Source organism: Canis aureus, chromosome 18 (assembly GCF_053574225.1).
Source record: "Canis aureus isolate CA01 chromosome 18, VMU_Caureus_v.1.0, whole genome shotgun sequence".
NCBI classification, from domain to species: domain Eukaryota; kingdom Metazoa; phylum Chordata; class Mammalia; order Carnivora; family Canidae; genus Canis; species Canis aureus.
Genome location: NC_135628.1, coordinates 53,385,696 through 53,412,055, shown reverse-complemented (window position 1 = coordinate 53,412,055; position 26,360 = coordinate 53,385,696). Strand labels below are relative to the sequence as shown.

Below are 26,360 nucleotides of genomic sequence, written 5' to 3'. Positions count from 1 at the left end.
GTTATTTGGTTTTTTGTTTTGACTTGTAATAATTCTTTATATATTCCAGATATTAACCCATTTTCAGAAATATGCTTTCCAAATAGTCTCTCCCGTTTCACAGGTTGCTTTTCTATTTTGTTGATTATTTCTTCTGCTGTATAAAAGTTTCAAAGTTTGGTGTAGTCCCGTTTGTATATTTTTGCTTTTGTTTCCTATACTGTTTGTGTCACATGCATGAAATCACCATCAAGTGTCATGATGTCCTCCCCACCATGTTATCTTTGGGAGTTACAGTTTTCAGGTCTTAAATTTAGTTCTTAATATATTTTGAGTTAATCTTGTACATGGGTCCACCTTCTTTTTTTGTCTATGAATATCTAATTGTCCCATTATGTAGTTTTTTTGTGTGTATGAATAATTTTTGTGTGTGTGTATGAATATCTCCTTTCCCCATTGTGTAGTTTTCCCATAATTCTTTTTTGTGTGTGTGTATGAATATCTCCTTTCCCCATTGTGTAGTTTTGGCACCTTTGTTGAATATCATTTGACTGTATTTGTGAGGGTTTATTTCTAGGCTCTCTTTTTGTTCTGTTGGTCTATGTACCTGTCTCTATGCCAATACCATACTGTTTTGGTTATTTCAGTCTTGTAATAAATTTTGAAATTGGGAAATGTGAGACCTCCAGCTTTGTTCTTTTTGAAGACTATTCTGGCTATTTGGGGGTCCTTTGAGATTTCATGGATTTTTTTCTTTTTCTTTTATTTTAAAATATGCTTATTATAAAATACATTCATTTATGTTCATTTTATATTAAGTAGTGAAACACAGGGCTTGAACTCATGACCCTGAGATCAAGACCTGACCTGAGATCAAGAAGATCCTTAACTGACCAAGCCATCCAGGTGCCCCTTCATATGGATTTCTTTTTTTATTTTTTAAGATTTATTAATTTTTTGGAGAGAGAGAGAGAATCTTTTTTTTTTTTTTTTTTTTTTTTTAAGATTTTATTTGTGAGAGAGACACAGAGAAAGGCAGGGACACAGGCAGAGGGAGATGCAGGCTCCCTGTAGGGAGCCCAGTGCAGGACTGGATCCCAGGTATCTGGGACCACAACCTGAGCCAAAGGCAGATCCTCAACCACTGAGCCACCCAGGCATTGGAGAGAGAGAATCTTAAGCAGACTCCCTGTGAAGTGGGGAGCCTGACACAGAGCTCAATTTCAGGACCCCAAGACCACAGCCTGAGCTGAAATCAGGAGTTGGACACCCACTGACAGCCACCCAGACACTCCCCTCCATATGGATTTTAGATGGATTTTTTATTTCTGCAAGAAACGTAATGGGGATTTTGATAGAGATTGCATTGAATTTGTAGATCACTTTGGATAGTACTGACAATAGTAAGTTTTCCAATCCTTTAATACAGGATGTCTTCCCATTTATTGATGTCATCTTTAATTTCTTTCAGCAGTGTTTTATAGTTTTTTAAAAGATTTTATTTATTTATTTGAGAGAGACAGAAATAGTGACAAGATACCAAGAGAGAGCACAAGCAGGGAGGAGAGAGAAGCAGGCTCCCCACTGAGGAGGGAGCCTGATGCAGGGTTCCATCCTAAGACCTTGGGATCATGACCTGAGCTGAAGGCAGCCGCCTAAGCGACTGAGCCACCCAAGTGCCCTGTGTTTTGTAGTTTTCAGTGTACAATTTTGCTTCCTTACTTTATTCCTGAGTATTCTGTTTTTTTTTTTTTTTTTTAATTTTTATTTATTTATGATAGTCACAGAGAGAGAGGCAGAGACACAGGCAGAGGGAGAAGCAGGCTCCATGCACCGGGAGCCCGATGTGGGACTCGATCCTGGGTCTCCAGGATCGCGCCCTGGGCCAAAGGCAGGCACCAAACCGCTGCGCCACCCAGGGATCCCTGTTTTTTTTTTTATGCTAATGTAAATGTAATTGTTTTCTTAACTTCTTCAAATTGTTCATTGTTAATGTATAAAAACTGATTTGGAAGTGTTGATTTTGTGTTTTGCAACTTTGCTTAATTCATTTATGATAACAGGTTTTTGGGGAATCTTTAGGGTTTTCTACATGTAAGATTATGTCTTATGTGAATAGTCATCATTTTACATCTTTCTGTCCAGTTTGAATGCCTTTTGTTTCTTTTTTCGCATTTGCTTTTGCTGGAACTTCAGTAAGAACTTCCAATGCTTTGTTGAATTTAAATGACAAAAGTGAGCATCCTTGTCTTGTTCCTGGTCTTAGAGTTTTGAAAAACTGTCAGTGACCATTGAGTAAGATGTTCATTGTGGGTTTTTCATGTATGGTCTTTTTTTTTTTTAATTTTTTTATTTATTTATGATAGTCACAGAGAGAGAAAGAGAGAGAGGCAGAGACATAGGCAGAGGGAGAAGCAGGCTCCATGCACCCGGAGCCCAATGTGGGATTCAATCCCGGGTCTCCAGGATCGCGCCCTGGGCCAAAGGCAGGCGCCAAACCGCTGCGCCACCCAGGGATCCCATATGGTCTTTTTTTATATTGAAATCATTTTCTTCTTTTCCTAGTTTGTTGAGTGTCTTTTTTTTTTTTTTTTTTAAGATTTTATTTATTTCTAAATGAGAGACACAGAGAGAGGCAGAGACATAGGCAAAGGTAGAAGCAGGCTCCATGCAGGGAGCCTGATGTGGGACTCGATCCTGGGACCCCGGGATCATGCCCTGAGCCAAAGACAGATGCTCAACCACTGAGCCAGCCAGGCCCCCCTGCCCCTTTTTTAAATTTATTTATTCATGAGAGACAGAGAGAGAAAGAGAGGCAGAGACACAGACAGAGGGAGAAGCAGGCTCCATGCAGGGAGCCCGACGTGGGACTTGATCCCACCCTAGGATCACACCCTGGGCTGAAGGCAGGCGCTAAACCACTGAGCCACCCAGGGATCCCCTGTTGAGTGTCTTTATCATGAAAGTGTGTAAAATTTTGTCAGATGCTTTTTCTGCATCAATTGAGAAATTTGTCATTTTTCCCCCCTTCATTCTGTTAATGTGTGGTATATTACTTTTTTTTATGTTGAACCACCATTGCATTCCATGAATAAATCTCACTTGGTCATAGTATATAATCCTTAATATACTGTTGAATTTGGTTTGCTAGCATGTTCTTGAGGGTTTTTTAAATCAATATTTTAAAGGGATATTGGTCTGTAGTTTTCTTGTAGTATCTTTGGCTTTGGTATCAGAGTAGTACTGGTTTCATAGAATAAATTAAAAAGCATTCTCTCTTCCTCCAGTTTTTTGAAAGAGTTTGAGAAAAATTAATCTTTAAATGTTTGATAGAATATACTGGTAAAGCCATTTGGTCCTGGGCTTTTCTATTTTTTATTTATTTATTTTTTTTAATTTTTATTTATTATTTATGATAGTCACAGAGAGAGAGAGAGGCAGAAACATAGGCAGAGGGAGAAGCAGGCTCCATGCACTGGGAGCCTGACGTGGGATTCGATCCCGGGTCTCCAGGATCATGCCCAGGGCCAAAGGCAGGCGCCAAACCGCTGCGCCACCCAGGGATCCCGGTCCTGGGCTTTTCTTTACTGGGAATTTTTGATGGCTGATTCAATCTTTTTACTAGTTATAGCAGTGTAGTTCCTTCAGATTTTCTAGATCTTCTTGATTTAGTATTGGTACATTGTATATTTTTGGCAGTTTGTCCATTTCTTTCTTTTTTTTTTTTTTTAAGATTTTATTTATTCATGAGAGAGAGAGACGGAGACACAGGCAGAGGGAGAAACAGGCTCCACGCAGGGAGCCCGAAGTGGGACTCAGTCCCGGGTCTCCAGGAGCACGCCCTGGTCCAAAGGGAGGCACTAAACCGCTGATCCACCCAGGGATCCCAGTTTGTCCATTTCATCTAGAGTATCCAATTTGTTGGTATACTGCTGTTCCATAGTATTTCTTATAATTTTTTTTAAATTTCTGTAAAATTGGTAGTAACTCATTTCTTTTTTTCTTAGTTAATATAGCTAAGGCTTTGGCAATTTTTAAAAATTTTTTTCAAAGAATCTAGTCTTTTTCTGTTCTGTATTATTTATCTTTGCTCCAATTTTTATCATTTTTTTCCTTGTGCTAGCTTTGGATTTTGTTCGTTCTTTTTCTAGTTCCTTTTGAAGAATCATTATATGATTTAAGGGGTAAAGTTAGGTTGTTGATCTTTCATTGCTGAAATATTTCTTTTTTAAAACATAAATGTGTGTGGCTGTGAATTTCCTTCTTTATGCTCTTTTTGCTGCATCTCATAAATTTTGGTATGTGTATTTCCATTTTCATTTATCTTTTTTAAAAAGATAAGATTTAGTATGTATGTATGTATTTATTTATTTATTTATGATAGACATAGAGAGAGAGAGAGAGAGGCAGAGACACAGGAGGAGGGAGAAGCAGGCTCCATGCCGGGAGTCCGATGCAGGACTCGATCCCGGGACTCCAGGATCGTGCCCTGGGCCAAAGGCACCACTAAACCGCTGAGCCACCCAGGGATTCCCCATTTTCATTTATCTTAAGATATTTTCAGTTTCCCTTCTTCTCCCGTTGTTTGTTTTAAGAATATTTTACTTTTGGGGTACCTGGCTGGCTTGGGCTTGTGAGTTTGAGCCCCACATTGGGTATAGAGATTACTTTTTAAAAATCTTTGCATTCCCACCCTCAAGTTTAACAATCTAGGAGGAAATGGGTTTTTTGTTTTGATTTTTGGTTCTGCCCTTATTTTTGAGATCTCTACTTTTAAAGGCAGAGAAAATTTAAGTTAGAAATATAATTAACTCAGAATGATACATTTGGAATTTTTACTGGTTTCTGCCATTCAGATTAAAGCACAATGTGGCATGGTACAGTCAATGAACTTTTTCCTGAGTCCTGACCTGGTAGGTTGACAGATTTCACTTGGGAGGAAGACATCATACTAGTTCAGTTATAACAGGAAACATTGGAGGTTTTTGGGGTTTGGTGGGTTTTTTTTTGGGGGGGGGAGTTCTATTTTGTTTTTTAAACACATATTCAGAAAATAGGGTGGAACAAATATATAACTTGGTAAATTACTGTATGTGAGTGCCCTTACAGTTACCACCCAAAACAAGAAGTAGAACCTTTATGGCCATTCCAGAAGTCTTCCTTGGCTCTATTTGACATAACTGCTTCCCTCTCCCTAAAAGTAACCACTGTCCTTTCGTAGTAATCCTTTCTTTGTGGTTTTTTAAATAGTTTTTATTCTTGTAAAAAAAAACTATAGTTTTTAGTCTTTAGTTTGTTAAAAATATGTCTTTCGAATGTCTTTTAATCAATAGATTCTCTGTCTCTATAGAATATTTAACTGTTGAGGAATCTGGGCCATTTCATTTGACTTACTGAGTTTCCCTACACCATGGATTTTGCCTATTGCATAGTTATGATGTAGTTCTAGTCTCCTCTATTTCCTGCAAATTGCCAGCTGCATCTAGAGGTTTGATGAGACACAAGTTTGATCCTCTGGTAATTGTGATATCCTGTTCTTTTGTCAGGATGCACATAATATTTGGTTGGTTGTTCTCATGATCTACTGTGAAACAAATTACCTTAAAACTTAGTGACTTAAGAGGTGCCTGGCTGCTCAGTGGTTGAGCATCTGCCTTTGGCTCAGGTCGTGATCCCGGGGTCCTGGGATCGAGTCCCACATCAGGCTCTCCAGAAGCAGAAGAGCCTGCTTCTCCCTCTGCCTATGTCTCTGCCTTGCTATGTGTGTCTCTCATGAATAAATAAATAAAATCTTCCCAAAAAAAACCAAACAAAACAAAAACCTTGGTAACTTAAAAATTGTTTTGGGGCACCTGGCTAGCTCAGTCAGTGGAACATTCGACACTTGATCTCAAGGTTGTGAGTTCAAGTCTCACATTGGGTGTGGAGCCTACTTTAAAAAACTTAAAAAACAAAAATAAAAATCTTTCATTGTATCTCATAATTTTGTGGGTCACAAATTCTAGCAGGGCTCTGTGGATGATAATTCTATTTCATGAAATTTGGTGGATGGGCTGGTCTAGAGGTTCAAAGATGGCTTCATTTACATACCTGACACAGAAATGGCTGGAAGACTAGACTTAGCTGTGCTTCTCTTGCTTTACATGTAGTCTTAGGTCTCTTTACATTGTCTCTCCAGTATAGAAATCTGAATTCTTACATAGTAATTGTCCAAGAAATTGTATAAGTATTAAGACAAATATTTTGGAGAGATTCTTTGATAGATGATAGATCCTGTTTCTTTTTAAAGTTCACCTGCTGATTTTATCCCCTATCCATGAATATTGCCTGTAGCAATTATTACTGTGGTATTGAAATAGTGATTATCTGTTTTTCTCATTCCTTATTACCTTTATTAACTAAGCAGTTTTCTGTAAAAATAATATCTTATGTCTTGCAAATAACCTGTCCGCAGTTATTTATTTACTTGGTTATTGTTCACATCAGTATGGACTTATGGGTATTTGCTTTATTTTTGAGTGTTGTTTTTTTTTTTTTTTTTAAAGATTGTATTTATTTATTTATGAGAGACACAGTGAGAGAGGCAGAGACATAGGCAGAGGGAGATCCCAGGACCCCGGGATCATGCCCTGAGCCAGAGGCAGATGCTCAACTTCTGAGCCACCCATGCGCCCTATTCTTTGAGTTATAATCCAATACTGTCATCATTCATTTTCTTACACTAGGTTTTTTATCTTTGGCCATTGAGGTGTTTCAGGTTGGCTTCTGTATCCTTTGGACTTTAGACTAGTGTTTTCTTTTTATTATTATTGTTTTTTTTGTTAGATTCAGCAATTTTTAATGTTATCACGTGCAATTTATTAGGTAGATGTCCAATATCTTTGCATTTTTCTGGTAGACTAGTTTTTAAAATGTTCCTCTGGTCTGCTTTCCTTGTAGAGAGATTAGTCTATTCATTATTTTCTTTCCCCCCCTATAGCTATAAATAGCATTTAACCTCATTTTTGTGTGTGTGTGTGTGTGTATATGAGAGAGAGAGAAATTAATCTTTCTGAGCTTCAGGAGGCATGTTAAAGGTAATATTTTCATCTTCAAAGAACTTCCTTTTCTGATAGTATTTACAAATGTGGTTTGATTTCTAAGATTTCCTAGCTTTGTTACCTTCTCTTCTTCCTTTGTCTCTGTGTTACTTATACTGTATAATTTTGCTTCTGTTCACAGCATTCTGTCCTGCTTAGAGTCCTATCTTTCCATTTCAAGAGTTTATAGAAACTAGACTGTACCATCTCCTTAGATTTTATGTAGGCTTCTTCCACTCACCTCTTCTCACCTGCTTTTAGAATGCACAAAACGTCTTCTATTTTCAGTCCTCAAATTATCTCTCTCTTCTTTCCATTGAATACCTTTTGGCTTTTTTGGTGTTCCTTTGCTCTTACATCCATTGGAGACCTTGTTATTTTCCTCTGCTTATGCTTTTTACTGAAGCTGAAACCACGCAGGTCTTATGTCACTCACTGGTTTGTCCTCAACCACTTAAGTTTTCAGGTTCTTAGACGTAACTAGATAATACCTGGTTTTGTTGTAAATTCCATAGTTCTTTAGTTTTGCTTTTTAACTGCTGTTTTTATGGGGTCATTTATGGAGATTCAAGGTTTCATAGAATCTTTTTGCTATTATTATTTTTTTAAAATAACAGTTTGAGAGGTACCTGGCTAGCTTAGTCAGTAGAGCATGCAACTTGTGATCTCAGGGTCGTGAGTTTGAGCCCCATGTTGAGTATAGAGCTTACTTACAAAAGAAAGACTAGATTATAAAATATCAGTTTGAGCAAAATATGTTTTGATGGCATATTAAACTACAGATATGCTTAAATTATTGGTTAGATACTGAATAGCTAAAAACTTATGTGGCTGGAAGATTTTTTGTGACATGTTTTATGCTTATTTTCCACCGTCTTATTGGATTGAAAGCTAAGTCTCTATTTTCAGTTTACTTTGGGAACTTGTACAGGCCATTTGAAGAATCATTATATGTTACCTGTGAAGTGCTCTAGCTTTATAAGAAATTGACTGGGTAAATCTATGTGATCTCTTTCCACAATTGCTTCTACTTCTGAATTGAGATTGAAAAATTTTTTTCATTTCATTATTGCCAACCTATTTTTTTTTTAAGATTTTATTTATTTATTCATAGACACACACACAGAGAGAGAGGCAGAGACACAGGCAGAGGGAGAAGCAGGCTCCATGCAGGGAGCCCGATGTGGGACTTGATCCCAGGTCTCCAGGATCACACCCCAGGCTGCAGGCGGCGCCAAACTGCTGCACCACCAGGGCTGCCCCTTGCCTACCTATTTTAGCTTTCTCCCAAGAAGAGGCAGTTTGGTAGACTTGGATTAAAATTAATCAGTTGTTAATTAGTTGCCTACTGTGTACTGCACAACTTTGTTCTCAAAGTTATCTTTCAAAATAGAACTCTTTTCTGTAACTGTTAAAGACCAAATCCAGTGTTTTCATTCCATTATTATTTCCATAGATACATTTATTTTCTCCTGTGGAAATGATTTTAGTATTACGTATAGCACTTTGCCAAACAATACATTAGAAAGCAATAGAAGTATGTGAAATATTCACTTGGGGTGAGATGATCTTTCTGCTAAAGGGAGCTAAAGATTGAAATATAGGCCTGCTGAGACCTATTTATAGATATATTAAAATGGTTCTCAGATTCACTTCTCAAAGTGAACAAAAAGCTTTTTTTTTTTTTTTTTAAGTGGAAAAGAAGCATCCAACCTCTAGGTAGGCTTGGAAGTTATACAGTGACATTTTGAGTTTTAGTGGGAGCTTTTGGGACTTTTTTCTTCATGCTTTCCCCCCTATACAATTAATGATTCTTATCAGCTAGATTAGATCAACTGATCTGATTGACTCTCATGCCTTCCTAGAATGAGTCAGGAGGATTTAGGTAATACTTTTGTTGAACAGGGCTTATAGTTTGAGGTATTGGCTAAATTAGTGGGTAATTTAGCTGGTCAGATTTTTATTATACTTTGGTCTACATATTACGTGTATTGAGGTGTAACATTAAAATTACTTAGGACAATAGTCGTTTTTGTCTTGTCTGCTTTCAGGTTCATGCATGGGAGATTTCAGACCAATTGTTACAGATCCGACAGGATGTGGAATCATGCTACTTTGCTGCACAGACCATGAAAATGAAGATTCAGACCTCATTTTATGAGCTCCCCACAGATTCTCATGCCTCTTTACGGGACTCATTACTAACCCATATCCAGAACTTGAAAGACTTGTCACCTGTCATTGTAACGCAGGTAAATCCTGTGCTTCTCATTAGAGAAATTTGTAAGGCCATTTGGATTTATCAAATTAATTTTGATTGATGTTGCTAGGCCACGTGAAGTAATGTTAACAACTTTATTAGAGTTACTGCTATTTTCTTAAGTGGATAGAAAGTGAAAATGTAAATCTGTCTTACTGTTAGAGTTCATTTGATTTCAAACCAATTTAAGTACCAGGAATGGGGGAGATGAGTATAGGTTTTCACAGGCAGGCATGTGTGGTGCCACTCCCCTCCCCCCATTAAAATTGCAGATGATAAAAATTTTGTATACTGTACTGTTCTGGGTCAGAGGTCTGCCTACTTGCCTTTAAAAAAAAATCCTTTCTGGACTAATTGACTAGTAAAAGCCTCATGTATGAAATAGTGAACCATCTGGCCCTTCCCCCTTAGACTGGGAAATACATTAGAAAGGGAAACTGGAAGAAGCTTCAGTGAATACATACTCACGCATGTTCTCTGCCTGGCGTAGAAGTGCCCTTGAAGAGGAAGGAGGCTTTTGCATAAAGCTTCAAGATGAGAAATGGAAAGAGAAGGGAAATGCCATTCCATTACTTGAGGAGTGAGCCAAAGGGCTGACTTTGTCAGTAGCTCTGGCCTTTTGGCAAAGTATAATTTATCTGTCCATGAAGTTCTATGGTATTGCCAAATAAAAGTAAGTATTGATGTATTCTGAGGAAAATCTGTAGTCTGTTCTTTCTGATTTCTTTTTGTTTTTTGTTTTTTGTTTTTTTTTTCATTTTTAGGTGTAAACTTTTAAATCCAAGCAATTTGTAGCTAGTCCAGAAGAGTTTACATGATATATGTAGTTGTGAAAATGAGGAGAGGTGGGGGAGGTGTCAGTCTTTGTCATATTATTTGGAAAAAGTTTAGTTTCTTTGCTTTCCAATTAATATTGTTGGTAACCCTATTTCTGTTCATCTATTCTATTCATTATTCATTTCATTTATTTAATCTCTCTTCTTACTCAGCTCGCTTTAGCAATAGCAGACCTTGCCCTACAAATGCCTTCCTGGAAGGGATGTGTACAAACATTGGTGGAAAAGTAAGTCACTTATGTTGACTATATACTAGCATTTGGAATTACTATTAACCTACAAAGAGAAATTTGTTAGCATTAACTAGACATTTGGAATATTTCCCCAAACTCTTAACCAAGAATTATTTATTATTAACTTCTGTTAGAATAAAAGAAAATCATTTAAAATTTAAATATTACAGAATTGTCATGTGGGACATAAAAGGCTCTCTCATAACTTATAACATACATGTTCTTTGAATTAATTGCAACAAAGTCTTTTATTGTCTTGTGGATCACTCCTACTACCTGACATGTCAGCAATTCAAAAAAACATTGTCAGAATGTTTAAGATTATATTAAATTGAAAATCATTATGAGTAAAAATTCTTACTAATTGGGGTTTGTTTCATATCTGTCAAAGGGACAGTATCATTTTTAGATACATAGAGCCTGCTACTTTGTTGTTGTTTTTGTTTTTTTTTTAAGATTTTATTTATTTATTCATGAGAGACAGAGAGAAAAAGGCAGAGACCTAAGGCAGAGGGAGAAGCAGGTTCCCTGCAAGGAGCCTGATGTGGGACACGATCCGGATACTAGGGATCATGCCCTGAGCTAAAGGTAGACGCTCAACCACTGAGCCACCCAGGTGTCCCAGAGCCTGCTACTTTGAATAAAAGCATTTCCTCATGGTCTTAGCCAGATAATCTTCATATTTGCTTGCGTTTCAGCATTTGATTAGGAAATTATTTTTGAACAGAATGGATGTCCTTTTTACCTCCAACTACAATGTGTCATGACTTTAAGAAAATTTTCATTAAGAAAATCAACATATGTTCCTTAAAAAAATTATAATAGTATGGAAGCTTTCAAAGTAAAAGCCTCTCTCTGTCCCTATTCCTGTATTTTATAAGTAACCACTATTAATAGTTGACTGTATAGCCCTCCAGACTTTCCTTTAAGCATCTTGAAATAAATAAGTGCATATACATTTTAATATACCCATGTATTTGTTCCCTCATATATAATATACTTCATACACTTTTTTTTAACTTAATACACTATGGACATCTTTTCATGTTAGGACATAGATATTTCAGTTACTGTAATGGCTACATATGATCCATTGTATGACTGTCTGTAACCTTTTTTTATCCTAATTTTAGAGGACCTTTATAATTTCCCAATATTTTTGCTATTATAAAAAAGTACTGCAGGGCATATTTTTGTATACTTTGGATATGTATGTGAGATTTTTCTGAGAGAAATTTCTGCAACTGGAGTTACTGGGTCAAAGATTATTATGCAAGTTGAAATTTTGATTTCCAGATACCTTTCCAAAAAAATTTTAGCTGTTTTTTCCTCCACTTTAACAGTAATGAGAATGCTGCTTTTGTTGTTATAGATTATTCTGAAGCGTGTTGTTATCTTATGTGATTGTGTATTTTCTGACTGTAAATAACTTCAGTCTCTCTCCTTTTCTTTTCCAGATATAGCAATGATGTAACTTCTCTGCCTTTTCTGCTGGAAATCCTTACAGTGTTACCCGAAGAAGTGCATAGTCGTTCCTTACGAATTGGGGCTAACCGGCGTACAGAAATTATAGAAGATTTGGCCTTCTACTCTAGTACAGTGGTATCTCTATTGGTAAGTGTGAATTACTAAGTTGTTCTGTAGAGGCAAAAAGCCTTGGTGGTTATTTTCTAACTCAGTTGCATTATTGTGAAATACAGCTTTCTTTGCAAAAATTGGCAATGATATTATAGCATTTATAGAACACTTTACAGTTAAATACTTTCAGAAACTACTTTTGAGTTGTAGTAGTGCTGTAAGGGTGATGTTGTTTCCATTTTATGAATGAGCTATGAGCTTTAGACTTAACACAATTGCTAATTCAGAATTTGAACTCAGGCTTTTCTGATTACGTCTCTTGCTTTTCTACTCTTTCATGCTACAAACTAGTGGCTCTTGATGAAGGACCATGCTAAGGGAAAGTGTATAAATTTACTTAGGGAGAGGATCCTCTCTTAAAGATCAGTTGAAATTTTGATAGGGAGGTGATTCAGGACTTTGACCTTTGAATATCATAATTATAGATTAGATAATACTACACCATCTTTTTAAAAAAAGTTAAATGTGATTAGGTCCTTTTTGATTAGGTAGACATTTTAATGCTGTAGACCAGAGATGGGTAAATTTATGGGTAATCTATGAGTTAGTCACCTGTTTTTTTTATTTATGGGTAATCTATGAGTTAGTCACCTGTCTTTTGTATATAGACTTTTTTGGAAGACAGTCATTCAGTTATGTATTGTGCATATCTGTAATTTTGAGCTGAAATGGCAGAATTGAATAGTTCAGGACTACATATGGTTATAAAATCTAAAATATTTACTATTTGACACTTTAAGGAAAATATTTGCTGGTTCTTGAACTTTGATGGTATTAAATTGTCTAGCCCGTATCTCATTATCTCATTTTTAGGTCTTTCTCGTCAGGTGAATTTTTTCAATAATGTAGTTATAGATTATTTTTCAGGAATTTGTTTCAGTACTTTTACAACATCATAGAACTTTTTATTTGAGAAGTAAATTTTTTACTTAATTGTGTTCAGATTGGTGTTAGAGATTCACTGGAAAATTATTCTTTTACATGCATTTTTCAACTTAACGTTTATTTTAAAGAAATAGTATTATTGAGAATTAGAAAATACAGACAAATTATATTCAAACTATCTGGAGATCACATTATTAACCCTTTAGTACATATCCACTATGAACATATGACAAATTTTTTAACTACAAGTGAAATTATATTTTGCCTATCCTCCTACAGCCTGCTTTCTCAGTTATCCAACTTCATCTTTCCATTTCAGTAAATTTTTATATCATCTAATAAATACCCAGACCATATTCACATTTACCACGTTCAATCCTAAAATATTCTTTACAGCATTTTTCTAAGTCAATATCCAGTCTAGAACCATGCCTGTGTCAGTTTATTATGATTCCTAATCACAGTTCTGCTTCCCCTTCTTTTTCTTTTCTTTTTTAAGATTTTTTTTTAATTCATTTATTCATGAGAGACACAGAGAGAGAGAGGCAGAAACATAGGCAGAGGGAGAAGCAGGCTTCCTTGCAGGGAGCCTGATATGGTACTTGATTCCAGGACTCGGGATCACAACCTGAGCCAAAGAAAGATGTTCAGTCACTGAGCCACCCAGGTGCCCCTCTTCCCCTTCCTTTTCAAAACACAACTGATTTCAAGGAGATTGGACCGGTTATTTATATTATAGACTACCTTGCCTTTTGGATTTTCTGGTTGCCTTGTCTTTGTTTCATTCAGTTTGTTTTTCTGTTCTCTGTATTCCCTTAATTGGAAGTTGTATCTAAAACAGCCCTTCTCAGTAGGCATTCCTCTAGAGAATTAAGCCTTAATGCCCTAAGGCATCCATTGTATGGAACAGATTCTCTCCTATGCATTAATAATGGTAGGAGCATGCTATCCATAGGGTAATGGAAAAAACAGTCACCCAAATCATTTTCTGTAAGGCTTAATTCTTTTCAAAACCATGGTTGAGAAAGACAGAAAGGCTTAATGATTGATTTTAAAAGGTTAAACATTTTGGGACTCCCGGGTGGCTCAGTGGTTGAGTGTGATGATAACAGAGTCCTGGGATTGAGTCCCACATTGGGCTCCCTGCATGGAGCCTGCTTCTCCCTCTGCCTGTGTCTCTGCCTCTCTCTCTCTGTGTCTCTCATGAATAAATAAATAAAATCTTAAAAAAAAATAAAAGAAATAAAAGGTTAAACATTTTTAAATTTTTATTTATTTATTTTTATGGGTGGGGAGGGGCAGAGGGAGAGAGAATCTTAAGCAGGCCCCATGCCCAGTGCAGAACCTGACACGAGACTTGATCTCACAACCCTGAGATCATGACCTGAGCCGAAATCAAGAATCAGGCACTGAAGCTCATCAAAAGGTTAATTAAACATTTTTGTCTGGAATACATCATAGATACTTCATGGGGCATCTTATCAGAAGAGAAATACTTTTTGATGACCTTCCATTAGTGACATTAGAGTTGACTGGATTAGGATGATGACAATCTGATTCTTCCATTTATAAAGTTTGTTTTCTTTCTTGTAATGCAATTTATATGGTGGTAGTTTGTAAAATAACAAATGTTCAATTCTGTATCAACCTTTGCCTAAAGATTTCAAATTCTACTTGGTGTAATCAATGTCTTAATTTCATTGTAGTTTGCAAAATAATATTTTAATAATTCTTTCATTCCTTCTGTGTATAAATTGGCATTCTTGTGAGTACTCTGGTATTCTTCTACTAGAAAGGCACGATAAATCTTAAATTCTTTTTAAATTTCCTGTTTGCTAAATAAGGTTTTGTTTTAAATCTGCCTCAAGTGTTATTTTTTTCTGACATTTTCTTATGGAATATCATGACTCAGGATTTTCACTGATGTAGGGTCTCATCTAAAAATCATTCTTTTGGTGCTTAAAATGTCATAACTTTGGCCACTGGAGCATTTCTTTCCTTTCTAACAAAAAAAAGATGACTGATACTCCCCTTGTTACCTCTTTGCTCTAGATCTGGAATACTTGGTTCCTATTAGTATCAGTCTGAATCTAGTCAGAAGAGAGAAACTATACAGTAGTGTGTGAGAATGTTCATTCATTCATTCAAATATTTTATTTATTCATGAAAGACACAGAGAGGCAGAAACATAGGCAGAGGGAGAGAAGCAGGCTCCTTGATGTGAGACTCGATCACAGAACCCCAGGATCACTACCTGAGCCGAAGGCAGACGCTCAATCTCTGAGCCACTCAGGCATCCTGGGAATGAGAGGCCCAAATTGTCCAGGTGAATAGGTTTGTCTTCCAGTTTATTGGAATCATATTTGTATTTCCGGGTAGAAGCATTTCTTCCTTGGGGACCAAAATCTCCAAACCAACAAAGGTAAAGTTGCTCATTACTGTACTTCCCTTACTCTGATATGAGTTCCTTGATTAGATAGGATGCCATGGTGGTTGGATATGACATTCTGTGAGTCTGTGAATGATAGAAGCACTGACAGAAACACTGCAAGCAGGGAAAGCAAATCCATATCCAGCATATGTGAGTCTCTCTCTTCCTGTGAGTGTTGTCCTTCCAGACAGATGTCTGCTTCTTTTGTGATAGAAGTCCAGTGTAATCAATCAGCCTGGTTCCCATGGTAGATGGTGCCATTTTAGGCTGCTGTTGGCAGATATGACACTCATCAGTAGTTTTAACTTAGTGGAAGTCCATGTTAATCCTAGTGTAGCGTCCATCATTCTGTAATCCAGGCTTGATTTTTCTTCTTTAGTCATTTAGGTCTTAAGGAACATGCCAAGAGGCAGGAGACAACGGGCATGAATTGAGGAACATAAGCCAGTGCAAGAATAGTTGATGTCAAAGGAATCTGACCTATCTGCTCATGCAACTTTCTTATATCTTTTTGAAGTCAGTCTCTTATATTCCATTTCTCTTTGATAACAGGTTGCTGTTATGTGTGTATCGCCATGTTTAGTTAGTTCAGATAATACTCATTTCATGATAAGCTCAGGCCACGTGATCACCTGATGTTCTGTGGATAGATGTTTGGTTTCTACCAAGGTTCAGTAGTAAGCCAGAAACTGTTTCTCAAAAGAATAATTACCTGTAGAAGAAGATATAGATTTGCTCCCAAGTCCTAGATATTTGCACTATGATTTATACTTCCCACAGGTGCCATATATTCATTAAATCCAGAATCTCTAAGAAGTACACTCATATCAATGAGTTTGGTTCAAGTTAGTAGTATATTCCAGCCTCCCTTCATCTAATACCCTTAGAATCATTCCCACATATGTTCCTCAGGTTTCTTCAGGTATATGTTAACAAAGTTGTACAGTTTTTTTGTTATTTCCTCTTGTATTTATATACCTGTCTCCCAGAACATGCTAAGATTTGACCATAGTTGTGGGTGACACAAGAAATGGTTGTGGTAGATCTTGAGGAGAATGGGCATCCCCTTTGAAAGGCACCTGAAATTAGGCTATTACAGAGCTTTCAAACTAGTTTGAACTAGAAGGCTAGTCTTCTCAGACACTAGAAGGCAGACTACACCTGCTGTTAAGGGATACTCAGTAATTTGGGAGTTCAAGATTATCCATTTCATTAGGGTCCAACCAGATGTCTGTAGTCCAAGTTTCAGAATTCCATGCTTTACAGTTTAACTTTCACATGAGAAATTTGGTGAGATTGTGCATTCAGCTGTTTATAATTCAGTAAACCACACTATTATGTGTGTGTATATCAGCCCTGGAGCTACACAAAATAAGAGCCTCATACTGAGTGGTTGTGGAAGCTTTGATTCTCAGACAATGATTTAAGTTGAGTTAAGGGACCTGAGCTTGTTTTATTTTTGTAAGCATTCATATGAAGTCAAAAGAATCCAGTCATAACTGCAGTTCTTATAATCATCATTATTGGCACAGTGGTCAAGTGCAGCCGCCACTTGGACTCCCAAGGCATATGCTTGACTTAATACTTCTTCATAATTGACAACAGGCAATAGCTTGGTTTGTTATAAAGAAATCTGAAAATTTTGTCCCTGTAGTACTTAATAAGGTCTATAATTCTGTCATGTAACTTGTCATGCTATAGAACCCAGAAAATGAAATGTCCAGAATTGCCAGGAAAAATAGGTTGGCTGTGATATCAGGTACCAGAGGCCTCTTAAATCTTTTTCATGGTTTTCCCCATTCCTCTTATTCATTCTATTCCATCCCATTTTGTCAGTACGACACTTTTGTGGTCCATTAGAATGAAGCCATTTCTAAACATTGTGTTGAACTTTTAAACACTTTAAATATTATTCTTCTTGCCCTTAGAGTTGAACTGAGCCTGTCCTCTAATATATTTTAATTTTCTTCCCTTCATTTGTTCTTCATTTTGTTAATCCAAGGTTAATTCTTACTTACCTCTGCTGCATTTTTACTGGTGAGCTTTTCTGGCATTTATGTTTCAGCTTTGAGGCCTTGCTTTAAGAGAGAGAATTCTTAATAATACAGTTCTTAAAGAGGAAGCCAAGGTAACCCTTTCTAAGTTCTGAAGCTTTATGGTGTGTATTTGATTCAGTGAGTGATTTTTTTTTTCTCTTCAAAGCAACTAGATTTAGATGTAGCATTTTTCCAAAATTCTGTTCTTAAGTTTGAGTCAGAAGTTAGAATATACAGTCAAGTCCTTCCATTTGTAAATATCATGTCTTAGTAAATTGAAATGTCATTCAAGAAGTATAAAGGCCAAACAATTGTGTAATGATTATACCTTCAAAGATTCAGATGTGTGTGTGGTTGCCATGAACTTGCTTGAAGCATTCTTTTCTTTTTTCGTTTCAATTCCGTTCAGTACAATTACTAATTGAGAAGAATGTAATTATAATTGTCTGATACAGCAATAATAGGAGGAACCTGGCTACCGAAAAGTACAAGAGTCAACGTTTAAATCACTATGGGATTCTGTATCCCACCATATGCAACCTAAACCCCATGGCAGTTATGTTATTTCTGATCATTGCTTATAAAAGTTACATTTTTTAAAAAATCCAAAGTTGCACTACACTTTACTTTGGAAAAAATATACATCACAAAAACAGTTTGCAAAGAGAAACTGGTTTTTTATTTATTCATGAGAGACACAGAGAGAGGCAGAGACATGCAGAGGGAGAAGCAGGCTCCTCACAGGGAGCCCAATGTGGGATTTGATCCTGGGATCACACCATGAGCTGAATGAAGGCAGATGCTGAGCCACCCAGGCATCCTTAGAAACAGTGGTTTTAGTCTGACTTTCCCTTTTATCTCTTTTATCAACCCACCATATTTACAGTAGTGTCTTTTTCTGTGGAATGGTGTATTTACTGGAGTAATCAAGTGTAGCTGAAACATCAGCTTTTCATAGTAGGACTAGCTTACTTTTATAAAATCAACTGTGTAGATGAGTATTATTTTAAGATAATTTTTTGATAAGATTATGTTAATGCAGAAGAGGGATCTAAGAAACTATTATTTCTGAAACAGAACTATCTTTGGACAAGTTTTAATCTCGGTGTATCTCAGCTTCCCAGTTGAGAAAGTAGAAATAGTACCTGGCTGTAGTGTTAGTTGAGATTAATAAATTAAGGGCATTGAGAGCAGCATCTGACACTTTCAAAGCGCTTTGAACTGTTGGCTCTTAATATTATTATCCTTCTCAATATTATACCTGCAAGATGATTTTAATAATGGTTTAAAGATAAAGTTTGCCATTATTTAACTTTTTTTTCCTTCTTTTCAGATGACCTGTGTAGAAAAAGCAGGAACAGATGAGAAAATGCTTATGAAGGTCTTTCGCTGTTTGGGAAGTTGGTTTAACTTAGGAGTTTTGGACAGTAACTTCATGGCTAACAATAAGTTACTAGCACTCCTTTTTGAGGTTTTGGTAAGTAATGGGTTTGTTTATGAAAGTATTTTTACCACATAGTCACAGTAGTAACTAACCTTCTGGAACATAGCAGTGTTTTCAGATTTCTGTACAGTGATTAGAGGATGTATAATAAGAAAGCAGTGTCTCTCTCTTGCTTGTTACCAAGTACCAAAGGTATTGAAGGGGGCAGCCCAGGTGGCTCAGTGGTTTAGCGCTGCCTTCAGCCCAGGGTGTGATCTTGGAGACCCGGGATCAAGTCCCACTTCACACTCCCTGAATGGAGCCTGCTTCTCCTTCTGCCTGTGTCTCTGCCTCTCTCTCTGTGTGTCTCTCATGAATAAATAAATAAAATCTTAAAAAAAAAAAAGTATTGAAGGTATTAGTATTAATACTCAGAACAGAATGTAGTTAGGTTTAATAGGAAAGCAGTTTTACATGTAGATCAGTGGTTTACATATTAAACTCCAAGTAACAAAAAACCATTGGTCTCTTTTTTTCTTGTTTTGTCCCCTTTTCCTGGATGATGTCCTTCCATAAAATCATATTAGTTTGGAAGCTCTGTGTGTACTGGTTGTGTGCTAGTGCACTATTATTTAGAAGGTGGTAGGGGCACCTCGGTGGTTCAGTCAGTAAAGCATTTGCCTTCAGCTTGAATCATTATCCTGGAGTCCTGAGAATGAGACCTATGTCGGGCTCCCTGCTAAGTGGGGAATCTGCCACTTCCTCTCCCTCTTCCTGTGCTGTTCCCTGCTCTTTCTCTCTCTCAGTCAGTCAAATAAATAAATAAAATCTTAAAAAAAGAAGATGATAGCATGATAATAGATTGATACCACTGTGAATTAAAGGAAAGAAAAGCACATTCTTCAAAAAGACATTTTTGGTATTCTATTGTTAGTGTATTTATGCTGTGTTTTTTCAGGAGCAGGAGCTAAGACGCAGGAAAGTTAGGATGCTGCTAATAATTATTTTGCTAGTCACTGTCTTTGTCTCCATTTCTATTGATGCCCTACCTCAGTAATGGTAATTTTGATTCTCATCTTACTAAATTGTATAAAGAGTAGTCAGTATAAATAAATTAAAATCCTACTTTTGTTTAAAAGTTTATGAATATGAGGGACACCTGGGTGGTGAGGTCAGTTGAGTGGCCAACTCTTGGATTTAGCTCAGGTCATGATCTCAAGGTCATGAGATTGGAGCCCTTCGTTGGGCTCCCTGCTCAGTGGGGTATCTACTTGAGATTCTCTCTCTCTCTCCCTCTGCCCCTCTTACTCATGCACACTCTCTCAAATCTTTTAAAAAAATTTATGAGTATAATTGATTACATATGAAGGGAGGGCAGTTTAGAATACACATCAAACACAAGACCTTGGTTACTTCTGGGAATTAAGACTGGGGTAAGGAGCAAGCTAAGTAGTGTGCCAGGATTATATTCTTCACTGATCCAGTGTGTCAAGACCCCTTTGCTATTTAAAAGAAGGATAATTTTAGAGTCAGTGTCAAATATATTCTCATTCTTACATTCATTCAGTGGTTCAGAGTCATGCCATTAGTTTGGTTTATGTGCAGACCACAACTTTATTATAATGGTGTAATAAACTGTAATAAACTTTTCTCCCACAGTTCTTTTTTTTAAGCTTTTACAAATATAATGCTGGAGATATGTATATATATATATACACACACACACAAAATATATATACACAAAAGAATAAATTTGAGTGTTTAACTTTTAAATCATATAATAACAATAAATATTTTTGAATTTACCTCTCAACCTAAGAATAACCTAATGAATAATTTGCATCTATCTTGTGTGTTCTCCCAACCCTCACTCTATTGCTCCTTCCCCACCCTGGAGATTCTAAATGTCCTTGTTTTTTATTATTCACAAAAGACTAATATGCTTTCACTAAATTTACCCATCCTCTCAACTGTACTCTTCTAAAAAGAAGCCCTAGAGGAACCTTCTGATCTGCTCTAATTTGTACCAATTACTCTTTAGATCTTCTCCTCAGCTGTTGTTCTGGAACTTCTCTTTACTATGCTTTTGGATTGGATTGTGTTTTGAACGTTTTTAGACACCTTCCTTAGAAAGATATGTGGGAAGTAAACTTTGAGCTTTCGCATTCCTGAGAAATACTTTTATTTTACTTTCATTCTTGATTGGTGGTTTAACTATAATTCTAGGTTTAATATTCTTTTCCCTCAGGATTTCTAAGGCCTTTCTTTTGTATATACTGGCAGGCATCATTGCTAGAAGAAACTAAATAGCTGATTTTTTTGCTCCTATTAAAGTTACCTTCTCTCATCCCCAGAAGTTTTAGAAACCTTTGTTGAACCTTGGTATTCTGAAATATGGACCCTTTCATTTTATTTTCTTATATTTTTAAAGATTTTATTTATTTATTTTAGAGGAGTGGGGAGTGTTTGCAAGTGAGGGGAGGAGCAGAAGGGGAGAGAATAGGAAAGAATTCCAAGCAGACTTGGCTCTGAGTACAGGATCCAACGTGCGGCTCAGTCCCACAACCCATGAGGTCATGACCTGATCTGAAACCAAGAGTCAGCTGCCTAACCTGCTGAGCCACCAGGTGCCCTGAATCCTTTCTTTTTAAAATAGTACTTGAATATAAGAAAAAGGATGGAAAAGATTTCCACAGACTAAAACGGGGTAGAGAATACATGGCATTACATTAGGGGCAGCTGGTATGGTTGGGGGGAAACATGGAACTTTAGAAGTCATGTGACTGTGATTGAGGTATGGAAAGGCTGTATATGTTTGGCATATAGAGAAATAGGACAGGGAAGATTGATGAATATTGTCTGGTTGAAGGTCATGACTGTTAGGCTATTATGCATTTATTTATTTATTTATTTTTAAGACGTTATTTATTTATTCATGAGAGACAGAGAGAGAGAGAGAGAGAGAGGCAGAGACACAGGCAGAGGGAGAAGCAGGCTCCCTGCAGGGAGCCCGATGTGGGACCCGAACTCAAAGACAGGTGCTAAACCACTAAGCCACCCAGGGATCCTGCTGTTATGCATTTAAAGTATACTTCAGAAACAAGCTATAATTGTTTTGCTAGTACTTGGATTATAGCTTAATGATCATGTCTTTTCTGTTCCTACTATCTCCCAGCAACAGGATAAGACTTCATCCAACCTACATGAAGCTGCTTCAGATTGTGTGTGCTCAGCTCTCTATGCCATTGAGAATGTGGAGACTAACTTGCCATTAGCCATGCAACTTTTTCAAGGAGTCCTAACATTGGAGACTGCTTATCATATGGCCGTGGCACGTGAAGATTTAGACAAGTGAGTGATTATTTCAGGCAGTAGCCCTAGGTTCCATCCTTTGTGATTCTTTATGACTCCTTGTAAATATAGACACCTCATCCTAAAAATGCTCTGCTATTCTCTACTGAACCTAGACTGGCAAATTAGATGCAGAAGGAAAGGTTGGAATCATAGAAAGTAGTAGTAAATTTTTCCACTCACAGAGCATAAGGCTCTAAGATTTAGGAATGAACCTTGGAATATCGAGTGTGATTTGATAAGGATTTTATTCAAATGTTTTAGTAATTGAGAATTTAAACTGACTTATGAGTCATATGCTTATGTGTATAAAAATACACAATAAGGAAAAGTGGCTGTTGTAGAGATTTTGATACAGGATAGCTAATAATCACTACGTGTCCCTTAGACTGAGGATCCTTTTACTGATTTAATTAACTGTCTGTAAGTATGTACATATAATATACAGATTTCTGACTTGGTGCTGTCACTACTCTTTCATCTACAGAGTTCTGAATTACTGCCGTATTTTCACTGAACTATGTGAAACTTTTCTTGAAAAGATTGTTTGTACTCCAGGCCAAGGTCTTGGTGACCTCCGAACTCTGGAACTGCTGCTTATTTGTGCAGGACATCCTCAGTATGAGGTAGTGTTTATATCATCTAAGCCCATTATTCGCCAAATTGTATGTTGTATATTACCTATATTTCATTGCCACCCGCCCAGCTTTTTATTTGTGGGAAACTATAGTCTTGTTTTTGGTTAATGTGACGTGGTAGTTTCCTCTGTGTTGGAATTTTTTCTTTTTAAATTATATTTGAGTTTCTGCTTTGAATCTTTTTCTGTTTTCTTATGTGGTTAGTTGGGCTGACTGCTGTAGGAAGAAAGCTTACTGCCTTTTTACTGAGCCCCCTCTTTAGGTCCAGTTGTTCTTTTTAGAGCTTTACTGCTAAAAAACAAAACAAACAAAACCACAAAATCTTAACTGCACAAGTCTTAACATCCAAAATTTTTTTTCCAAATTGTGGTTGGGAGGGACACCTGGGTGGCTCAGCTCAGTAGTTGAGCGTCTGCCTTTGGCTCAGGTTATGAACCCCGGGTCCCTGGGATTGAGTCCCACATCAGGCTTTCCTAGGGAGCCTGCTTCTCCCTCTGCCTATGTCTCTGCCTCTCTCTCTGTCTCTCTCATGAATAAATAAATAAATAAAATCCTTAAGAAAAAAAATTGTGGGTGGGAATGAGAAAGGGATTGAAAGGATTTAAAAGTCTACTCCATTCCAAAATCCCTATAGTACTCTGCTTCTTAAAAAGAGTTGACTAGATTTTTAAAAATCTTGTTTATTCAAGAAGTTTTACCTCCTCTTAATAGTATAAGTGAGAAAGAACTTCCAATTTGGGTATTATTTTAGATAGGTCTATTTTGGACCCTTGATCGAAAAAGGATGGTAAGGGCATCCTTAAGAGCACAGTTGTGTGATTCTCATTTCTTTTTCTTTTATTCATAAAAAATGTTTGTTTGATTTGATCTTTTGAGGATACCCAGATTTAGATGAAACACAAAACATTTCCGGGAGGAAGTATAGCACCATGTAATAATTATCACTCCTTTAAATAGTGCTATAAGTAAGATAAGCTGTGGATAAAGTCCTGGACTTTTTCTTCCCTTTCAGTCCCACTTAGGAAAGTTGATGAGTAACAATGACATAAGATTAGCATGTTCAGGGATTTGCAGACGCTTTGCCTAGTAAGAGGTGTTTTAATCTCAAATATGAAATGATTTTTAGATTTGAAAAAAATACTTTTAAAGAGACTTCCAGGGGATCCCTGGGTGGCGCAGCGGTTTGGCGCCTGCCTTTGGCCCAGGGCGCGATCCTGGAGACCCGGGATCGAATCCCACGTCAGGCTCCCGGTGCATAGAGCCTGCTTCTCCCTCTGCCTATGTCTCTGCCTCTCTCTCTCTCTGTGTGACTATCATAAATAAATAAAAATTTAAAAAAAAAAAAAGAGACTTCCATTTCTGTATCAATTTCTCTAAATTCAGAATCCATAATACTTTTGAAGAAGTTATCAGCTAAAGAGGGACTGTACCCCCACTCATCCTAAATGGAGTTTTGAGGCCTATCATGGGAAGATACTTTGGGAGGATAATAATAAATCTGCTGGAGAACATGTGGCTTCTGAACTGGTTTTACTCCTATTATTTTAGATTATATCTTTCCTGTGTAGTTTTGGTAATAAAACTGTCTTCATATTCCATTCCTTTTCTGATTCAAATAAACTTTCTTTTCTTTTTCTCTCTTTTAATTTGACAGGTAGTAGAAATTTCCTTTAACTTTTGGTACCGACTAGGGGAGCATTTGTACAAAACTAATGATGAAGTTATTCATGGAATCTTCAAAGCTTACATTCAGAGGCTGCTTCATGCCTTGGCTCGACACTGCCAGCTAGAACCAGACCATGTAAGTTCCCTTCTCCACTTCTTCAGATCTTAATTTCCTACTCTTTTCAGTGCTAATTTAAACATGAACTAAAAAGATATGAAAATAAAGCTAATGGAATGTGCAGATTTTCTGTCACTCTATAGCTTATACTAATGGAATCCATAACAGTGTAACGAAGAGTGAGTATAAGGCTTATATAGAAAGAAGTCAGTTTTGCTGAGCCAGTAATTATTCTCCTGGGAATTTACCTTAAATAATTCTGCTGAAGGAAAAACAGTGGCTGTTTTATATATATAAAGCATTTTCTGTAAAGTAAAAAAATGATAAATTCATGTACAACAATATAGGAAGTTACATAAATTATGATGTAGCAACTTGATGGATCATTATGCAAGAGTTAAAATAGTGACTATTGAAATGGTCATTGGGTCCACCTGGGTGGCTCAGTGGTTGAGCGTCTGCCTTTGGCTCAGGTTGTGATCCTGGGGTCCTGGGACTGGTCCAGCATCGGGTTCCCTGCAAGGAGCCCGCTTCTCCCTCTGCCTATGTCTCTCCCTTTTTCTCTGTGTCTCTCATGAATAAATAAAATCTTAAAAAAAAAAAAAAGTAATTGGTTTGCTAAATGAAAAATATCAGAATGTAAAAGTTTATAGGCTGTATTTTTAATAGTATAACGTAATTGGATTTAAACTAACACAGAAGTGAAGTATTTGTGTGAGAATGTGGTGAATTATACATATGATCACATAATACACATTTTTCTTTATATTTTTACTGATTTTTTAACTTATGAGAAAATATAGAAATAATCTTCTTGCTTAGAAGAATATATACTAGAAATACTATAAAATAGTTGGAAAACTCTTTAACCTCCATTCTTTGCTCAGTCTCTTAAATCTTAACAGCATTTATTTATTTCATCCTTTTGGATGGTTGGTTAGTTGGTTAAATTCCTGTTCTTTAACCTAGGACTTGAAGAGAGTTTTTTCTCATTGCTCACAATTAAATCTGACATGAAAACTGTAACTGTGTTTGTTCTCTTCATTTTAATGTTAACATTTTTGTTTGAGTCATGGTATTTTGCATCTTCAAAGAATCTTAGTGATGATCTAGTCTAGTGGTTTTCAACATTTTTGTTTTGTTTAACTGGGGAATTCTATCTTCAACTACATCTTATGTGAAAGCCTGATATGTAAATAAAAACAAGGCCTCTTTTTAAAAAATTTAAATCCAATTAATTAACATATAATGTATTACTGGTTTCAGAGGTCAGGGCAGAGAGCCATCAGTCTTATATTAACACCCAGTGCTCATTATATCACATGTGCTAAATGTCTGTTATCCAGTTACCCCATCCCCCCACTCCCACCTGTGATAACGAGTCTCCTTACGGTTTGTTTTGCTCTCTGATTTCATCTTTTTTTATTTTTTCCTCTCTTCCCCTATGATCCTATGTTTTGTTTTAATTGGCCCTACTTGTTTGATCCCCTTCTTCCCTTTTGCTAGTTCCTTGGCACCATTTCCCTTGCAGTAATTCCTTATACTTGTGGAATATATAGTGCTTTATAATTAATTCTTTACCTCAAGATAGCCATTATTTCTTCCTCATTCTCTGACTTTAATTGCTTCATCTTAAAGTAAGGAGGTTGGATGAGATCAGCAATTCTCAATAATACTGTTTTTTTTTTCCAGATAGTCATGGATAAAGCTTATTATACATGCCCTTAACCATCTCACAGATGGAAGCACGAAATATAAATGATCTCTATTTTTTAATGAAAATTTTCA

At 36.6% G+C, this 26,360-nt stretch overlaps 1 protein-coding gene across 2 annotated transcripts in view; it reads left to right on the top strand.

Moving 5' to 3' along the window:
- Positions 1-26,360, top strand: part of TNPO3 (transportin 3) — an 84,147-nt gene that overhangs the window by 20,630 nt on the left and 37,157 nt on the right. For both annotated transcript variants that reach the window (XM_077857289.1, XM_077857290.1), the window contains 7 exons: positions 9,110-9,310; positions 10,308-10,381; positions 11,845-12,001; positions 18,711-18,854; positions 21,976-22,151; positions 22,639-22,777; positions 24,444-24,590. In XM_077857289.1, the coding sequence (XP_077713415.1) occupies positions 9,110-9,310; positions 10,308-10,381; positions 11,845-12,001; positions 18,711-18,854; positions 21,976-22,151; positions 22,639-22,777; positions 24,444-24,590 (1,038 nt within the window). The remainder of the gene's footprint in view (positions 1-9,109; positions 9,311-10,307; positions 10,382-11,844; positions 12,002-18,710; positions 18,855-21,975; positions 22,152-22,638; positions 22,778-24,443; positions 24,591-26,360) is intronic.